This window comes from Aquarana catesbeiana, linkage group LG04 (genome assembly GCF_042186555.1).
Source record: "Aquarana catesbeiana isolate 2022-GZ linkage group LG04, ASM4218655v1, whole genome shotgun sequence".
NCBI classification, from domain to species: domain Eukaryota; kingdom Metazoa; phylum Chordata; class Amphibia; order Anura; family Ranidae; genus Aquarana; species Aquarana catesbeiana.
In genome coordinates this window covers 96,893,424-96,914,251 of record NC_133327.1, presented here as the reverse complement: position 1 = coordinate 96,914,251, position 20,828 = coordinate 96,893,424, and the positions used below count along the sequence as shown (strand labels likewise).

The 20,828-nt window shown below is 43.0% G+C and overlaps 1 protein-coding gene across 2 annotated transcripts in view; it reads left to right on the top strand.

Annotated features, from left to right (window-relative positions):
• TAF1B (TATA-box binding protein associated factor, RNA polymerase I subunit B) overlaps positions 1-20,828 on the top strand; it is a 290,995-nt gene that overhangs the window by 49,495 nt on the left and 220,672 nt on the right. For both annotated transcript variants that reach the window (XR_012243755.1, XM_073625402.1), the window contains exon 5: positions 18,547-18,642. Coding sequence is in view for 1 of the 2 variants with exons in the window: in XM_073625402.1 (XP_073481503.1) it covers positions 18,547-18,642 (96 nt within the window). In the remaining variant the exon portion in view is untranslated. The remainder of the gene's footprint in view (positions 1-18,546; positions 18,643-20,828) is intronic.

Here is a 20,828-nt window from a genome sequence, read left to right as displayed (position 1 = left end):
TTTGACTGCCTATCTCATTTCTTGAGGTGCTAAAATGGCAGGGCAGTACAACCCCCCCCCCCCCAAATGACCCCATTTTGGAAAGTAGACACCCCAAGGAAATTGCTGAGAGGCATGTTGAGCCCATTGAATATTTTATATTTTTGTCACAAGTGATTGAAAAATGACAAAAATTTACACAAAGTTGTCACTAAATGATATATTGCTCACACATGGCATGGTTATATGTGAAATTACACCCCAAAATACATTGTGCTGCTTCTCCTGAGTATGGGGATACCACATGTGTGAGACTTTTTGGGAGCCTAGCCGCGTACAGGACCCCGAAACCAAGCTCTGCCTTCAGGATTTTTTAAGGCCGTAAATTTTTGATTTCACTCCTCACTACCTATCACAGTTTTGAAGGCCATAACATGGTCATAGGTAGTGAGGAAGTGAAATCACCATTTTACACCACTAGAAAGCCTGAAGGCGGTGATTGGTTTTCAGGGCCCTGTACATGGCTAGGCTCCCAAAAAGTCCCACACATGTGGGACTCCCCCGTACTCAGGAGAAGCAGCAGAATGTATTTTGAGGTGTAATTCCATATATAACCATGCCATGTTTGAACAGTATATCATTTAGTGACAACTTTGTGTAAAAAGAAAAAAATAGTAATTTTCCCGAAACTTGTGGCAAAATATAAAATATTCTATGGATTCAACATGCCTCTCAGCAAATAGCTTGAAGTGTCTACTTTCCAAAATTGGGTCATTTGGTGGGGGTTTGTACTATCTTGACATTTCATGACCTCCGAAACTGTGATAGGTAGTGAGGAAGTGAAATCACCATTTTACATCCTTAGAAAGCCTGAAGGCGGTGATTGGTTTTCAGGGTCCTGTACACGGCTAGGCTCCCGAAAAGTCTCACATGTGGTATCTCCGTACTCAGGAGAAGCAGCATAATGTATTTTGGGGTGTAATCTCACATATGCCCATGGCATGTTTGAGCAGCATATCATTTAGTGACAACTTTGTGCAAAAAAAAAGTTTGTAATTTTCCCGAAACCTGTGGCAAAATATAAAATATTCCATGGACTCAACGTGCCTATCAGCAAATCGCTTGGGGCGTCTACTTTCTAAAAAGGGGTAATTTGGGGGAGTTTTGAACTGTCCTGGCATTTTATGCACAACATTAGAAGCTTATGTAGCAATAACTCTCGGTGGAGCTGCTGGTTTAAAGCGGGCTTGTTACCTTCACTCTCCTTCCCTCTGTTTCACCGGCACCGGGTCTAGGGTTCCGTTGAGTTTACCTCCAGACGATACAAGCACCAACACTTGAGTACGTTTTCAATGGTTTATTGAACAATTAACAAAGGAAGTAGCAGGAAAGAGGCAGAAGGGAAACTGCAGGGAAAGCTCAAATACCTTTCTGTAGGATTCTTGACAAATGTCCTTTGAAAGTTGAATATTACAGTAGAATGCGCTCCCCTCGTGGGACACACTCTTTGCTCGCCTGGATAGGCCTCTCACTTGCCTAGCAGCCAGTACGTAGCACGAAAAAAGTCTCTGCCACAGACTTGCTTGGGATGAACCCGTACGATCCTCTGCCACAGGATGTATTGGTTTTGTGGTGAATGTCAGTCACAGTGCTTGAACCTTTAAGCCAAACCCGGCAACACTATGCTGTGAAGTTATTTTGGGATACTACGTCCAACCGAGTCACCAGGCCCCTCTCCAGACCAGCACTCTGCGTGATCCTTCCATGACGAGTCCTCCCCTGGGATCTCCTCGGTTGTCCAGCTTCTTCACTCTGGATAGACAGCTCAGGACCGTTCCTCGGCTGCTGTGGTAGGCCCCAGACAAGCTTCTGGGCCCACCCATGCGCCGCAGCGACGCAGGCCTCCGGAACGGAAGACCACGAGGTAGTACTCTAACGCATACCTGTCGGCCAGGAGGGCCAGCAGGTGGCTGTAAAACAACCCCAAAATACGGCATCTGTCCCATAAATACCCTCTCCCAGAATGCAACTCGGAGGACCACCTCCACCGAGTCGTCTCCGGGACAGAGGAGCACTCATACGCTTTGACACGTTGCCTTTCCAACACTAACCAGTGGTAACAGCGACACCCACCGGCTCAGTATGGAAACACCCGCAACGTCAGCCAAGCTGGAACAGAGGCAAATCTAACTTCCCTAACGAACAAGTTACTAAATTTACCTATCAGATGGTAGATCGCAAATCTACCAGCGCTACACTTATGTCACACATCATCCAGTCTTCTAACCACTTGAAGACAAAGCCCTTTCTGACACTTTTTGTTTACATGAAAAAATATTTTTTTTTTGCTAGAAAATTTCTTTTAACCCCCAAACATTATATATATTTTTTAAAGCAAAGGCCCTACAGATTAAAATGGTGGGTGTTGCAATTTTTTTTTTCACACAGTATTTGCACAGCAATTTTTCAAACTCAATTTGTTTGGAGAAAAACACACTTTTTTTTATTGTAATGCACGAAAACACACTATATTGCCCAAATGTTTGATGTATGCTTTAAAATTGTGCACAAACGTGCAGCTGCGACAAACTACATACATTTTTAAAAGCCTTTACAGGTTACCACTTTAGATTTACAGAGGAGGTCTACTGCTAAAATTACTGCCCTCGATCTGACATTCGCGGTGATACCTCACATGCATGGTGAAATTGCTGTTTACATACAACACGAGACCGATGCTTGCGTTCAACTTTGCATGTGAGCACAGGGGGACAGGGGTGCTTTTTTTTTAAATTTCTTTCTTTTTTTAATTATTTACTTTGCCTTTTTATTTTATTTTTAAACTGTTCCTTTCATTTTTTTTATTAGTTTTATATTAAATATCCCCTGTGATAGCAATAGGTAGTGACAATTACTCTTTTTTTTTTAAATTTTTTTAAATGGGGTCTATTAGACCCTAGATCTCTCCTCTGCCCTCAAACCATCTGACCACACCAAGATCGGTGTGATAAAATGCTTTCCCAAATTCCCAATGGCGCTCTTTATATCCGGCAAAACCTAAGTCATGAAATGCTCGTAGCGTCCGGTTTCTTAGGCCATAGAGATGATTGGAGCCATTCTGGTCTCTGATCAGCTCTATGGTCAGCTGGCGGAACCACCGGCTGCATGCTCCTGTTCCTTGGTGGGACAGGAGAGCCAGAGAAAACCATAGAAGAAGGTGGCAGGGGGGGTGGGACGTTCCCTTCCACTGCTTGTAAAAGCAGTCTAGAGGCTATTTAGCCGCTAGGATTGCTTTTATATGAAAGCCGACCGCTGGCTGAAAAGAATGATACTAAGATGACACCTAAACCTGCAGGCATCATTCTGGTATAACCACTCAAAGTCCAGCAACATACCAGTATGTCGTTGGTCCTTGTTGGGCATACATTGTAATGTTCTTTTTTTCATACAGCCTGTGGGCTGAATGAAAAAAAGAGATTGAAGTATGCCCACCATTAGAATACCACCCTTCATCCACCCACTTCTAATGATGGGCATGCATGCACCATTTTTTTTTTTTTTTTTAACTGTGGTGGTGAAATCACCTCCTACAGCATTTACGTATCGTGGGAACAAGCGCTGTTGCTGTCAGAATAAATAAACCCATGCTGCAGCTGAATGGCGTACCTGCTAAGCAAATGATGGTTAACAATAAAAAAAGTAACATTACAGTACAACAGTAAGACTTGCCATACCTGCAAAGCAAATACAATAAAACACAGTAAAAATAAAACATTACAGTTATAAAATACAGTAACAATAGAGAGTGAACAATAGAGCGTGAACGTAAGAGAGAGAAGAAAAATAAAATGACAACTCTTTTTTGGCTTTTTTATTTATTTATTTTTTTTTTTTTTGCACTCTTATATAAACTAAACTAAACTAAACGTTCCAGATTAGGGTCTCTCAAAATGTAATGGCCATCTCATCTTTCAAGACCCTGTGTAAGTGTGCCCTAGGACTGTGTAGTGCTGTACCCTACACTATTACTCCACTAGTGTGTGGTAGTGTTTGAAACAGCCACTGATGCAGAGACCAGGTTGTTCAGGACAGGAGGGACAATAAAAGTGGGTGTCACGCCTAAATCCGTGTTTTCTGCAGACACGACACCTTCTTTGGAGTGTTCTTTGGGCAGGGGTACCAGGGAGGACATACTGAAAATGCCTGTCATGCAGCCCGCTCACTGCATTTGCGTTGGGAAGTTGTGCCACAGCACCGTCTGGAAACAGAAGGGCTGTGATGATCTCTTCCTGGAATTTTAGGAGGGATCCAGTTCGTCCTGAAGCTTTGTATAGCACATAACCATTCAGCAAAGCCAATTGGAATAAATATACAGACGCTTTTTTATTCCAGCATCTGGCCTTACGGGCAATTAGGTACGGCGCCAACAACTGGTCGTTGAGGTCCACCCCTTCCATGTTATGGTTGTATTCGTGTACACAGAGGGGTTTCTTCACAACACCAGTCACCGTAGGAATTTCGACTGTTGTATCTGCATGAAGGGAGGACAGTACGAAAACATTCTGATTATCCCTCCACTTCACTGCGAGCAAATTATTACATTTCAAGCAGGCTCTCTCCCCCGTCTAGGCCGGGACTCTACAAGCCGTTGGGAGAAGCCCCAGCGATTAGATCGCACGGTGCCACATGCGCCAATTCTACAATCAAAAAGGTGACTAAAAAGTGGCACGCTTGTGTAATAATTGTCCATGTACAAGTGGTACCCATTTCCGAATAAGGGTGACACCATGTCGCACACAATCTTACCAGCTCTCCCTGTGTAATCTGGGCAGTTCTCCGGCTCCACGTGACTATCTCTTCCCTCATAAACCATAAAACTATATGTATAGCCTGTTGCCCTGTCACAGAGCTTATACATCTTGGCCCCATATCTGGCACGCTTGCTGGGAAGATACTGTTTGATAGACAAGTGGCCAGAAAACTTAATCAGGGACTCGTCCATGCAGACAACTTGATCGGGAGTAAGCAAGGCTACAAACTGTTGGTTGAAGTGGGGCGGAATTTTGTAGATCCGATCAAATCCAGGGTCACACTGAGGACGACAGAGATCATTGTCGTTGAAGTGCATAAATCACAAGATCTGCTCGTATCGTGTCCTGGTTTTGCAAGCAGAGAATACAGGCATGTGATGAATTGGGTCAGTGGACCAATATGACCGCAACTCACTTTTTTTAGTTAGGCCTAGGAAGGTCTTAAATTCGGAAACCGTAATACGTTTCCAGTCTCTGGCAAGGGCCAACTGGGGATTAGCGGCGATAAATTGACCAGCATACAAATTGCTTTGGTCCACAATAGATCTATAGAGATCGTCCATTAAAAACAGCAAATAAATATCAAGTGACATAAAATCACCTGAATTCCGGGTTGGCCAGTGATTGGGGGAAGTACGGGCGCTGCAGAAGTGGTGGGCTCCCAAATTGGATTTGCAAATGCAGCGGGAAGGGCACTATGGGCTCGACAAGCTGCGGGACACTACTTGTGCTAGCCACCGCACCAGCTTGAACTGCACTTATGGGACTCGCCACATCACCAAGTGTTATTGCAGTGCTGGATGTACGACCAGGATGTACTAGGCCGCTGGTGCTTACCAGAAGGATGAGCGGCACTATTACTGGCTCTCTGCTCCATTCGAGAGCCCTGCGGTTCTTGCACTTCAACAACCGCAGAAGAATGGGGTCGGGTACGCCTGACCTTGGCAGGGATCACTACTCCGTCGTTAGAGCTATCTGTCAGGGTGCCGCTGCTGTCTACCGGTTCGTATTCTGAGCCTGAATCTGACAGATGGGTGACTTCTTCTTCACTCTCATCTGTCATGCTCAGAAACATTTTCACTACTGTACCTTCGATTGGACATTGTGGCCTCTAAATTTACTGGTGAAACTAGTGAAACTCACAAGAAAAAAGTAGCACCTGATTGTCAGCGACTGCTTCAGGTTCTAAAAAAAAAACTGTTAGCGATTGCAGGGATCAGGACTGACTCTGCAAACGCTGCAGTTAAGTGTTTGGTAAGTGACAGTGATCGATCAATACTGCCCTTGAGTGGGCTGGGCTGGGCGGAGGGCTAAACGCAGGTGCTAGCAGGTATCTGGGCTGATCCCGCTAACGCTGCGTTTTTGGGAACCCTAAACTACTGGGGACGCTAATATAGTTCTGACCAAATATATTGATCTGTTCAGACAATATACACTAAGGGAGGTGTATTGTGCGTACTGGCACTAATCTGATGCTGCCAGGGGTGACGTGGACCCTAACTGACGCTAAAACCTAACTAATGTCACCCGCCAGGCAATCGGGGTTATACCTTTATTCAGCAATATATGGCGGGTACCCTGACGCTATAAAAACCTGATGGTGACAGTAACTACCTAACTGGCTAACTACACACTGACAGGGTGATCTTTATTGTGGGGGGGGGGGTCCCTAGACCTATCTGGGCCTATTACTAAGTACCCTAAAGCTGATTAATGTCACAAATGACACCAGTACAGTGATCAAAGAAAAATATGAAAACTGCACTTGGTGACACTGTGACTGGGAGTGAAGGGGTTAACTGGGGGGGCAATCGAGGGGTCAAAAGTGTGCCTATGTGTACTGTGTCAGTGAAGTGTTGGTACAAATCGCGTTTGGATGTCCTCTCTCTTCTCTCTGGAATGGAAAAGAATTCCAGAGAGGGGGATGACATCACTGCCTGTGTTTACACTTACAGGCAGGGGACAGTCTGCCATTTGCCAGAACCTATCACCAGGTCCAGGCCATAAATCATTGGCCTGGGCCTGGAGACTAATTGGTTCTGAAGCGAATCCGATCGTCCTGGTATAGTATAACTGCAGCGGCTGGTCCGGAACTGGTTAAGGCTGAACTTCAGCTATAGCTTCAGTCTTGCAAAGTTTTACTGAAATTACTTACTTTGATATAACTGCACACTATGCTCACAGTGTGCATTAGAAGCTGCAGTAAGTCAGACAGAGCATATCTTGTTTCCTAGCTGGAGAACAATTCGCATCAGCCTTAAGTTGGCCATATACAAATCGAAATTCGTACAGTTCAGCAGGGACTGACTGAATTTTGATCAGTGTGTGGCCTGCCCTGCTTAACAGAAGCCGACAAGGAATTTTGGAAAAACTTCTTGGATCAGTGACTGCAGCCGCTGATCAGTGGGCACCACTGTCAGAATACAATATCCCGGCGGGAGGAAAGTTTTTCCTTTCATCCAGTTTGTGTGGATGGAGGAATTTTTTTGTTAACCCATGGGCTGAAGGAAAAAAACAGTCTATAGCCAGCTTAAAGGGGTTGTAAAGGTTAATTTTTTTTTCTTTAAAATAACAAACATGTTATACTTACCTGCTCTGTGCAAGAGTTTTGCACAGAGTGGCCCAAATCCTCCTTTTCTGGGTCTCCCTTCGGCACTCCTGGCTTCTCCTCTTCTTGAGTGCCCCCACGGAGAGCCGCATTCCATGGGGGCACTCGTACGGGCACGCTCCCAAGTCCTACTGCTGCGTCCATTGACACAAACTGCAAGACTCAGCCCTGCCTCCCAGCTCCCGTGTCACTGACGTCCCCCGGGGAGATTGCTGTACTAACATCACATAGTTAGTGCAGCGGTTCCTCCTGAGTTCTTCAGTTTTTTTTTTTTCCTGCTGGGTTGAACGAAAAAAACCTAATAGTGTGTACCAGGCTTTACTCACCAGAGATGTTTGCCTGTCTTGCTATAGACCTGGCTTACAAAGCATGCGCCTGTTCCCTCCTGATGGGAATCACCTGAGGTGGATGTTTAAACCGGCAATCCGCCTCTATCCATGTACTAAGCAGGCATTTATCCCCCCGGGTGGATAGAGGGGTCAACCAGAAGAAAAGGAAACACAGTCTAAAATTGCAGACTCAATTTATTGACCCAAACGTAGATATACTGTACTCATTCACAAAAAGTAGAACCAGCAAAACTTTCAGAGAAGCCTCATTAATCCATCTGAATCCGCACTCTAATAATGCATGTGAACTTCTCCAGTTCACATAGACAAACCCAGGATCAATGCAAACGCCTTCTGTCTAACATCATTAGGCTCCGCCCCTAAATTTTTCATCCGAAAATTTTTTTTTCAAGAGGATCCTTGAAAAAGGATTCTGATTTTTCACTGTCTTTGCTTGCTGTTATAACATTGTGGGGATATTATTGTGCAGCTTCTGTGGTTTACTTTTGTTCATACATTTTCTTTCTTATTTTTATATTTATTTATTTAGGCTTGAATTATTTTTGCACTATACTTGTATAATCATTGTAAATGTACACTATTTTGTCTATAGCGCAGAAGGGTGCTGGTTTGTTTTAAGCCAGAAACAGAGTTTGGACCAGGTGTGGAACAGTGGGCTGATTCTGCAGAGACTCAGCTCTAGGCAATTACACAGGTTGGTTTTGGAGATCAGACAACAGCACCCTGCCGGCCAGTCCCACCAGCGATTATGTGTCTGTGTATGTCTTCACATAGAAGCACAGGAACCCAGCTATGTCACTGTGTCTAAAATAAGAAATTTAATTTATGTCCTTACGTGTTGATGAAGGGGGCCATGAGGAACCGGTGAAGGCAAAATTTAAGCAGATCAAATTGAGATCATGTGACAACAATATCATCATAAATTATTCACAAATGTGGCTTATATGGGAGGGTTGCAAGAAAAATGCCACTCCTCAAGAAAGGCCACATGCAGTCACAATTGAGCTTTGCCAAAACGCACCTTGAAGATTCTGACGCCACATAGAAAAAAGCATTCTGGTCAGATGAGACTAAATTGGAATTATTTTGCCCTTAACATTGAGCAAGCTGGGAGTGGTGAAACGCGTCAATGAAGTTCAGCTTTGTTTTGAATATATAGAGCATGCAGCTTGTTTGCTGATTGTTCAATAAATACAGTAAAGCCAGCCATAGACGGTTCGAATCTCAGATGGTTCAGCAGGAAGCGGCCGAGGGAGATGGGAGCAGGCTGAATGTACCCAAGCTGACTGATCAACTTGGGTACAACCTGCTGGATTTTACATGTGATTATTGCTATCTGCATTTACAGCCACTAGCAATAATCACTATGTTCTCCCGGCGGGGACAGCTTCCCCTGAAGCTGGGAGAACACAATGGCTCTGTGGAAGGGATTCCCTCATCGACACAGACTGTGTTGATGGGGGAAACGAGCGATATTACTTTCCTGCAACCCATGGTTTTAGGAAAGGAAACTGCTGTCTGTGGCCTGGTTAAGAAGAGCTAATATTGGAGTGCAGCTCTCTTATTGATTTCTCGATGGTGAGCAGAGACAGGCTTCAGGAGTTGGCACCCGGATTATCTGTGCATAACTGGAGGTGCATGTCTTGAGCGGTGCTTTGGATCTGGGCAAATTAAACTTCAGCTTTATTTCTTCTAATACTGACTGTATTTTTGCAGATGTCACACTGGTCTTTTTGGTAAGAATGAGAATTAAAAGTGATGCTGTGACCAGGGCTCAAACCTCTTAAAGAAGCAGTTAAGGAATTGCTGTCAGGAATGTCTATACCTATACAAAGCAACGTCCTTTTATCTGTGTTTAGCACTCTGTCTGGTTGTACAATTATAGAGGTGGGGATAGATGTGGAAAGTCTATACACATCGATTCCCCACCAGTGGGGTATCCAAGCTACCAAAACCTTTTTGGACACCCATCATCCATTACTTGAAGCCCACAATGAATTCATTATAGAATTATTGGAGTTCATGTTGGGCAATAATTTCTTTCAGTTTCTTGGGAGGTTTTACCAACAAATTAGAGGTACCAGTATGGGCGCCCCTTGGGCCCCGTCCTATGCCTGTCTCCATCAAGGACTATGGGAGGAGGAGGTCGTGTACAAGTCCTCGATGTACCTTGACCACTGCGCGCTGTGGTTAAGGTACATCGACGACGTACTCATGGTATGGGAGGGCACAGTAGAACAACTTTTGGAATTTTTGTACCAATTAAATAATAATGAAAGGAATATTCATTTAACCTATTCCTATTCTGCTGACGCCCTCTCATTCCTTGATTTACAAATCACCAGATGTGGAAGCAGGATAGCAACAAGTACCTTCAGAGAGTCATCATCCAAAGTCGCTGATCAGGGGAATACCCACGGGACAATTTTTAAGGTTTAGGCGAAACTGCTCAGAGGAGGACCAATTCCTAACTGAAGCACATGAGATGTATAAAAGATTTAGGAAAAGAGGGTACTCGCATAATTCCCTTAAAAAAGCTAAAAATAATGCATTTAAAACTAAACATGAGGACCTCCTAACCACACAGAAGAACCCCCAAGAAACGGACAAATCACATTGTGACTTTCCCAGAATCATCACCAGATTTGGCTCGCAATGGACCAAAGTCCAGGAGATCCTAAACAGACACTGGCATATCCTTAAATCGGCACCCCTCATTACCAACATAATTAGCCCTAGACCACTGCTTACGGCCAAAAGGGCACGTAATTTGGGAGATGCTCTGGTCCATTCAGAGTATACTAGAACGATCAACAAAAACTGGCTTACCGAGAGAAAACCCCCTCCAGGCATGCATGCATGCGGACACTGCAACATATGCAAATACGTACATCACACTGATGTGTTTGCTAACCCAAGGGGTGGCAATGACTATCGAATCAAACAATTTATTAATTGTTCAACGACACGTGTCATATATATACTCACGTGTCCTTGTAATAAAAACTACATAGGAAAAACCAAACGTCAACTCCGGATTAGGATTAGTGAACACATCAGTGGCATTAGGAATAAAACAAAGAACAAAGATGATGATAGACCTATTCCAGTACATTTTGCCACATTCCAGTTAAAGGGATCTATGTGCTTAATCTGCCCCCTAGAAGGGGCGATTTTGACACTATACTCCTGCAAAAGGAGAAAATGTGGACATACTATCTAGATTCTTTAACCCCTAAGGGGTTAAACACCGAATGTAGTTTACAACCCTTTCTAGAAACATAACCAATTTTTCTTAAATTTGGGGGTAAAATCCCTATTATAAATACTATCTTGAATAATTCACTCTTTCCATGGCTGTTTTTTTAAATCATTAAAGCACCCTTTTCCCTTTATTGTTTTCCCACATTTCCCCTTTCCCTCCCCCCTTTTCACCCTATCTTTTTCCTTCTTCTCCCCTCTCCCCCCCCCCCCCCTTTTTAACCCCCTTCCTCCTTTTTCTTTCCCCCCTTTCCTTCTTATTCCTCCCTTTTCATGTCCCCGTTTTTATCTCGTAAATAGTTAATTTTACTATTCTAATTATGTAATTAGAGTGTATGGTTTGCTTGCTGAATGATTTACACTGAGGGGCTAAGGTTGACATCTAGTGGATACAAGCAGTATTTGCAGTCTCTACTATCTATTTAAGCTCACCACACTTGACCCCTCCTAGCTCTGAGGAAACCAGCGTCCATTGGCTGGTGAAACGCGTCAGCCGTGTGACGTCAGCACGTCCTTGGGATCCGCGTGTAATTTGATCTGACTTATCCTCACACGGATCCAACAGCTGATCCAACAGCTGATGTCAGCTTTCCCCTGCAGCCACGCACCATACAGCAGCAACGGCGCTTCAGCGGCTCCACAGTGAGGGACGGCTCCTTACCAACCTACACTCCTAGTGAGCCATAAAGAAGCATTTGTCCACAGAGAGACTTTAACACCAAGGACCATTACAGTCTGACGACGGACACAGTGCGGTTAGTGAGATCCTCCCATTCCACTCAGCACTTCAAAAAACGTATGTCAGTTTTCTTCTGTGTCTCCTTAATGTTGTCTCCATGGACATTTATTTTGCTGCCTATGTAGATGATTCTACAATTTTCCTTGCTGCAATCTACTTATCAGCTGTGGTTTAAACAATCACTGAGTGCAATGATCCCTTGAGATATCGCTCCATCTATGGTCTATACTCTATAATTTATCGGATAGTCAGATCACCCACCCATTTACATCACCTCAAAATTAATGGTACAGGACTGTTCCTGCCCAACTGGATACTCTGTATTAGGAATACTCTCCACCAATAATTGCCATTCCTACTGTGCAGGACTGTCTTTATTTTACTATACCCTACTACATAGTGTGCATGATGCGTATGAATGGGTGTGTAGCCGCGGCTCCCATTTGTTTTTAATATCCCCTGTGACAATGTTGTCCAATTTTTAATTGGTTTGTGGTAACCGTCTGTCCATATTGCAAATTTTTCACTTTTTTGTACTATTAATTGGTTTATTTTTTGGTAATTAATAAAGCTGGTTTTGTATTCACATTAGTGTTCTCTGTTGACCCTCTTTAGAGAAATCCTCTTTTTCTCCTGTTTTTCCCTGGTTGTACAATTATGTCTGTCCATAAGTCCTACTTCATTAAAGTGGTTGTAAACCCCCGAGACATTTTTACATATAGGTAAGCCTATAATAAGGCTTACCTATATGTACTGAAAATATCTCCAAACGTGCGCTGTTTAGGAGATATTTACCTTGTAGTGCGCCAATGATGTCATCGGCGCATGCGCAGTGAAGAAATGGCCCTCTATGCCGTTTCTTCCCCAGTGCATGACTAGCTGCTCCTGCATGCAATGCATACTAGCCCATTATGCTTTTACTTTGCAGGGGAATAAAGAGGAAGTAAAACCCATTAGGCTTTACTTCCTCTTTAAAACCCTTTGTTTCCATGTACTGCACTGATCCATAAGCTCTACTCCATGAAAGCCCTTGTTTCAATAGTCTCCATTGATAATGGCCAATTAGCCAAAAAACTGTTGTGTGCAGTTTGGAATAAATGATTCTATAATAATAGACTTTATCTATCTGTTTCGCAATTCATCATTTCTAGATGTAGAGAAGAGATATGCAGCAAGGGCCGCCCCCTTGGACTTTTAATGCAGAAATGGGAGTAACAAAGTAAGTAAAAGACAACAAAGTGCCACTTTTATTGAGTACACGATATGATAAAATTTGTGAATATAAACAATAATCTTAAGGTATACAAAGTATACCAATGAACCAATTAATACATAAATGTTTTTATCAAACCCAAGGCGGATAATCCAAGTACTGCCAAAGTCAAGCTGAGGTCAGTCCGTGAAGATTTATAGCATGTAACCCAACATGTTTCGGAAATTTATTGGTATGTATTTTCCTTCATCAGGGGAGGTTTACATTTGGGTGAATTTATCTTTATCTGAAACATAGATATAGTTAAATAGTGTTTGCACTATAGTACATAAGAACAGGTAGTTTTACATAATAAACTATATAGTATTAGGCATACAGGGTTCACTAAGAGAACATGAGGAAATAATGAAAACAATTACAGGGGATCCATGTTGACTGAGAGTGTCTGCATGGACAGCATAGGTAAATAGGCATGGAACCCCGGACTAGCCACTGATTCACATCCACGAGAAACACCCTGATGGCTGCACCAGCAAAAAAGTAATAATGTCTAAAAGGCCAGAGAAAAAGAAAAAAAAAAAAAAATGTATTAAGATTAGTACACAGACACAGCCATTGTGCTGTGATGGCAAAACAGGGGCATATATTGCCCAGAGTTGTCCATGTTCAAAAGTACATTACCTTTCACTATGCTGGAGAGTGCAGACATCACAGCGGCCGTGCTCGGACCGAGTCATGCCAGCTGTGTGTGAGCACTATAAATGAGGAGTAGCCTAATGAGGGAGCCAGTCCTCGCAGGGGATGGTGCTGGGTGTCCGGCCACATTTGCTGCATAGAGAACAGCTGAGGCCGGATTGAGAAGGGTTCTCTGACGTGGAGGCACACAGCATAGACCCGCCCCTCAGTGGCGTGATGACGTCACAAGCCGGAGCGTCACCGGGGAAAAAGAAATCCCCATCCATGTCGGAGACACAGCAGGAACAGGTAGCAGCTCCTCCCACATATGGCCTAGTGTGGAGGCAGGGAAACTTACTTCACCATCCACTCCACGTTCACACCAGCCACCACTAGGCACTTTTTTTTTTAGACCAAATGAGGGGTCAAATACAGACCCAACAAAAAAAGTCCCAAGCACATCTGCCTAAAAAATACACAAACCACGGTAAATGTTGTGAATTTATCCTTATACCCCTTGGATTAGAATGAGATGGCTGTTCTGGCACGTGGCCTCACTTTTTGTCCAGACTCTGGTCTCGACAAGTTTGAGACTATTAAGGACATCCATCTCTTCATACGTAACATTCTACTTTAAGAACAAGTTTTAGAAACTGGGCAAACCAATCAAGACATACAGGCGTTGGACAATTGGATATCATTACTGGAAGAAAACAAGTCGGTAAATCTTATTGATTCAATTGATATAGAGGCTCTCCTTGTAGCCGTGGATAATATATCCACTGCACTGAGTAGCACATACAATATTGATCCCTCTTTAAAAAAGAAATCTACTATATACCCTCCACCTAGCTCTAATAATAATGCAGCAGATTTTCTTAAATTGGTATCTGCTGATGTCCAGAAAATGAAATTATTTTTCTAGACCAACCTCAATCTCGATCATGATGAGAAGAGGGCGCTAGACTCGCTTGCCCGTAACCACAACATTGTCATTAAACTCTCTGACAAGGGTGGCAATGTTGTGGTTATGGACAGCGTCTACTATATTGGAATGTGTACGAAAATACTCAGTAATCCTGAATGGTACCGACCTATACCTAGGTCGCTGCTAGTCAAATTTACTCAAGATTTTTTTCTGATGGTGGATGGGGCATTCTACCGTAATGTCATATCCAAACAAATATGGGAATTCATAAGAGTAGGCTTCCCTAGAGAAGCCACCTTTTTATGCTTTTCCCAAGCTGCATAAGCACTCCACGAATCCCCCAGGTAGACCCATTATATCTGGGTGTGGCAACCTAACTGAAAATCTCAGTCGTGTAGTGGACAGTCATCTTAAACCTTTTGTAACATGTATGCCATCCTATGTAGGGGATACTATCCACTTTTTGCACATCATTCAAGATATGCACATTTATAACACTCAAGTGGTCGCTATAGCTGTTGAGGCCCTGTATAGCACCATTCCTCATGAGAAGGGCCTTGCAGTGATTCGTCGCATGTTGTCACAATCTAGCGAATGTAAACCCCACTATACAGATTTTATTTTAACATCTCTTGAATTTATACTTCATCATAACGCATTTTTGCTTTGATGCTTCCCACTACCTCTAGGTACAGGGGGTGGCGATGGAGACATGTTGTGCCCCATCGTACGCCAACCTGTACCTGGGGGAGTGGGAACATTCACTGCTTACTAATGACTCGCTATCTGTGTATATGGGCCATGTACTTGCATGGCACCGCTACATAGATGACGTGTTCCTCATTTGGGATGGATCAGACGATCTCTTACACAAATTTATGGCCCATATTAATATCCATGAATTCAATTTAAGTTTCACCATGTCACATAGCACAACTGAGATTACCTTTCTAGATGTCCTCATTTAAAAACAGACAGACGGCGGCCTTTCCAGTGAGCTATACTGTAAATCTACAGCAGGGAACTCATTATTACACGCATCAAGTTTCCATCCGAAACCTTTACTTGCATCAATCCCCTACAGCCAATATTTGAGGGCTCGCCGGAATTGCTCAGATGATGTCAGTTTCCAGAATGAGGCTGACACTCTGAGAACTAGACTCCTGGAAAGGGGATACTCCAATGCCTGTCTCAAGAAAGCCTATAGAAAGACAATCATTTTATCTTGTCGAGAATTACTAAATGCACACAAACAACCATCAAATGACAACACAACTAGAATCATTACTACTTACTCGACACAGCACAAATAAGTTAGGCGGATTTTGAAGTACCGACACCTTCTAACCATAGACTCTCTGCTTGCCCCATTTGTTTCTGACTTGCCGGCTGTCGCCTATGGGAGGGCCCCCTCTGTGGGCGACAAGTTAGTAGATTTGTATTCACTTGCTACCAAAGGCGACATATGTAAAACTCTGGGAACTTTTGCATGCGGTGGATGTGGCTACTGCCAAATATGGATAGGCGTAGACACGTTAATTTACCCAACGGACGTAACTTCCGCCCCAAACATTATGTAAATTGTAGGACTCCCGGCATGGTGTACCTACTTACCTGTGAATGTGGGTGCTACTATGTCAGGAAGACTATAAATGAATTTTGGAAACAAATATAAACATTTATTCCTATACGCAAACGAGACCCTGATGTACCCATTGGTCACCATATGGCATTGGTCCACCCAGAATCCATCCCTAAGGTATACTTTCTGGCACTTGACCGCATACATTTCAAATCCAGAGGTCGAGATTTTAATAAACGTCTCCTCCAATGCGAGTTGAGATGGATATTTAATTTACAGGCCACTTTACCACCTGGCCTAAATGAGGCTTTCAACTTTAAATATTTTCTTCCAGGCTTTGTCTCAGGGGGCTGTGAATTAAATTTATAGCTTTTCAAAGTCTGGGATATACAATGTTCAGTGACATCTTAACTTTTCTGCTTTGTGCTGTATTCTATATACTATGGTTCCATAGATCTATTAGCTGTGTGAGTGCCTTTCTGATATTGTGGGGATACTATAATCAAAGGCACCATAATATTTGCATATTGTGATGTATCTCTCATAGTACAGCTTTATGACTGCATGGTTATCTTTATAACTACATGTATGTAATATGGATTGTTTAGCCTATTGAAATTAAGTCTACATGGTATTCACTTGTTATGCTTTTCCCCTTTTTTTTGTTTTTTATCATTATGATTTTCCTACATTGTAAACCTGTTGACTGTCACTGCCCTTTTGGTCCACTGGGTGGCGCAGTGTGTGCTCCCTGGGCTGCTTTGCTTTCACACCACCTGGCGGGTAGGCTCCACCTGCGTATGGCCGATGGATGACAGAGGTTTCCCTTCTCCACACTAGGCCAAATGTGCGGGGAGGAGCTCCTACCTGTCCCCGACACGGATGGGGATGTCTTTTCTGTCGGTGATGCGCCGACGTGTGTCGTCATCACGCCCCAATGGGACGGGGCTAGGCCGTGCACCTCCACATCAGAGAACCACTCTGAATCCGGCCTCAGCTGTTCTCTATGCAGAAAATGAGGCCAGACACCCAGCACCATCCCCTGCGAGGATTGGCTCCCTCATTAGGCTACTCATTTATAGTGCTCACACGCAGCTGGCATGTTTCGGTCCGAGCACGGCCACTGTGATGTCTGCACTCTCACCTGTATAGTGAAAGGTAATGTACTTTTAAACACAGGCAACTCTGGGCAATATATGCCCCTGTTTTGCTGTCACAGCACACTGGCTGTGTCTGTGTACTAATCTTAATACATTTATTAATTACCTTTCGTTTTTCTCTGGCCTTTTAGACAATATTACTTTTTTGCTGGTGCAGCTATCCAGGTGTTTCTTGTGGATGTGAATCGGTGGCTAGTCCGGGGTTCCATGCCTGTTCACCTATGCTGTCCATGTGGACACTCTCAGCCAACATGGATCCCCTGTAATTGTAATTGTTTTTATTATTTCCTCATGTTCTCTTAGTGAACCCTTTATGTAAGTACCTTTTAGGTCTAATACTATATAGTTTATTATGTAAAACTACCTGTTCTTATGTACTATAAGAACATATACATGTAACTATATCTATGCTTCAGATAAAGATAAATTCACCCAAATGTAAACCCCCCCGATGAAGGAAAATACATACCAATAAATTTCCGAAACATTTTGGGTTACGTGCTATAAATCTTCACGGACTGACCTCAGCTTGACTTTGGCAGTACTTGGATTATCCGCCTTGGGTTTGATATATACATTTATATATTAATGGTTCGTTGGTATACTTTGTATATTTTAATGTTATTGTTTATGTTCACAATTTTTATCATATACTGTACTCAATAAATGTGGCACTTTGTTGCCTTTTACTTACTTTGTTACTCCCATTTTTGCCTTGTCCAAGAGGGTGGCCCTTGCTGCACTTGCTGCATATCTCTTCTCTCTATGTTCAGGATGTTGGCAGTCCCACACATTCAATTACCATCAATTTTTCAGTTGTCCACAGGAGCATAAAGGAATGATTTGCATGGCTCTATCCACTATCCTAAAATAAGCAATCATCTCTTATTTTTGGAATCTGTGGCAGAAATCAGACCTTCAAATATCTTCTTAAAGTGTAAGTAAATTCCTCTATCGTTTTCAGCCAAGGAAGCTGCCATCTTTGCCTCTGTTTAATCTACAACTGCCATGATGCTTCACATGTGATCAGTTTAGACACCAGCCATTGGATGGCTTAAGTGTATGATTGAGAGCACAACCAATGGTAGTCTTACATTTCCGGCACGTCCCGGAAATGAAACTGTTTTATGGATAGGTTTACTTCCACTTTAAGAAGACTCTACTGTGTTGAACACAATGTAAAAAAGACTCTTAAAAGTTCTGTAACCTGACTTTATCTTTTTATATATTTTTACAACAGGATGAAGTTATATGCAATTTCTGGAGGCGATATCTTCAAAAGACTCAGGAAGCATATTGCAATAGACCTGCCACAAAGAACCGGCAGCCGCCAGGGGTTTGTAGGAAACTCAATATCAATATCATAAGCCTACCATAATATTGATTACTAGCTGTTGGGCTGTCTTCATGCAGTTTTAAAGGGATTCTAGATGAATACGTAATTTTGCCTTTGTGATTTCATCTGACAGCGATCGAATGCAGGGAGTGATTAAAATAATTAGAAAATCACTTCTTGATCGCCTTTAGGGGCCACAACTGAACAGTAAAGTTTACAAAAAAATAGGGTCAAATTGACAGCCGCCCTCTGTGGATCTCTACATTCCACAGATATACTCTACTGTGCAAAAGTTTTAGGTAGGTGTGAAAAAATGCTCTGGAGAGTAGATGGGTGTGCCTGGACCCCACTGGTTTCTGCTCAGTCTTGCCATGGTGTGTATGACCTGTGACATGAAACGGTCTTCCACAACGTGCCCTTTGTAGCAGAGTTTGTCTATTCCTCACTCAGGTTTAAGCCTCTTAAACAGAGGATTTTCTTTCAGTTAATGAATGTTTCAACCTACAAATTAAATTGATGATCATTAGCACTTTCTTTTGTATCATTGCTTAATCATACACCTGATTCTAATCCTAAAAAATCCCTGTCTTTGTTCAAGTGTACAAAGTGTGCAAGTGTACGAACTGGTGCTGGTTTGAAGCCAAAGGGTAGTCACACCAAATATTGATTTGATTTTTCTACTGTTCACTCACTTTGCATTTTGTGAGAAAACAAATACACACAATTTGTTTTATGTACACACAGTGCATCCGGAAAGTATTCACATTACTTCACTTTTTTCACATTTTGTTATGTTACAGACCTATTCCAAAATAGATTAAATTCATTATGTTCCTCAATTATACAATGTGAAAGAAGTTTGTTTGAAATCTTTGCAAATTTATAAAAAAAAAAAGAAAAAAACGAACCCCCCCCCACATGTACATAAGTATTCACAGCCTTTGCCACGGCACTCAAAATTGAGCTCAGGTGCATCCTGTTTCCACTGATCATCCTTGAGATGTTTCTACATCTTGATTGGAGTCCACCTGTGGTAAATGCAGTGGATTGGACAAGATTTTGAAAAGGTCCCTCAAATAACAGTGCATGTCAGAGCACAAACCAAGCCATGAAGTCCAAGGAATTGTCTGTAGACCTCCGAGACTGGATTGTATTGAGGCACAGATCTGGGGAAGGGTACAGAAAAATTTCTGCAGCGTTGAAAGTCCCAATGAGCACAATGAACGCCTCCATCTGTAAAAGGAGGAAGTTTGGAACCACCAGGACTCTTCCTAAAGCGGGATGCCTAGCCAAACTTAGCGATCGGATTAGGACGGCCTTAGTCAGGGAGGTTACCAAGAACTTGATGGTCACTCTTGACGGTGCTCCAGCGTTTCTCTGTAGAGAGAGGAGAACCTTCCAGAAGAACAACCATATCTGCAGCACTCCACAAATCAGGCCTGTATGGTAGAGTAGCCAGATAGAAGCCACTCCTCAGTAAAAGGCACATGACAGCCCGCCTGGAGTGTGCCATATGGCACCTGAAGGACTCTCAGACCATGAGAAACAAAATTCTTTTGTCTGATGAAACAAAGATTGAACTCTTTGGCCTGAATGGCAAACGTCATGACTGGAGAAAACTAGGCACCGCTCATCACCTGACCAATACCATCCCTACAGTGAAGCATGGTAGAAGCAGTATCATGCTGTGGGGATGTTTTCCAGTGGCAGGAACTGGGAGACTAGTCAGGATCGAACAAAAGATGAATGCAACAATGTACAGAGACAGCCTTGATGAAAACCTGCTCCAGAGCGCACTGGACCTCAGACTGGGCGAAGGTTCATCTTCCAACAGAACAACGACCCGAAGCACACAGCCAAGATAACAAAGGAGTGGCTACGGGACAACTCTGTGAATGTCCTTCAGTGGTCCAGCCAGAGCACAGACTTGAACCCGACTGAACATCTCTGAAGAGATCTAAAAATGGCTGTGCGCTGATGATCCCCATCCAACCTGTTTGAGCTTGAGAGTTCCTGCAAAGAAGAATGGGATAAACTGCCCAAACATAGGTGTGCCAAGCTTGTAGCATCATACTTAAAAAGACTTGAGGCTGTAATTGGTGCCAAAAGTGCTTCAACAAAGTATTGAGCAAAGGCTGTAAATACTTGTAGCAGTAAGTCAATACAGCTGAATAAAACAAAAACTG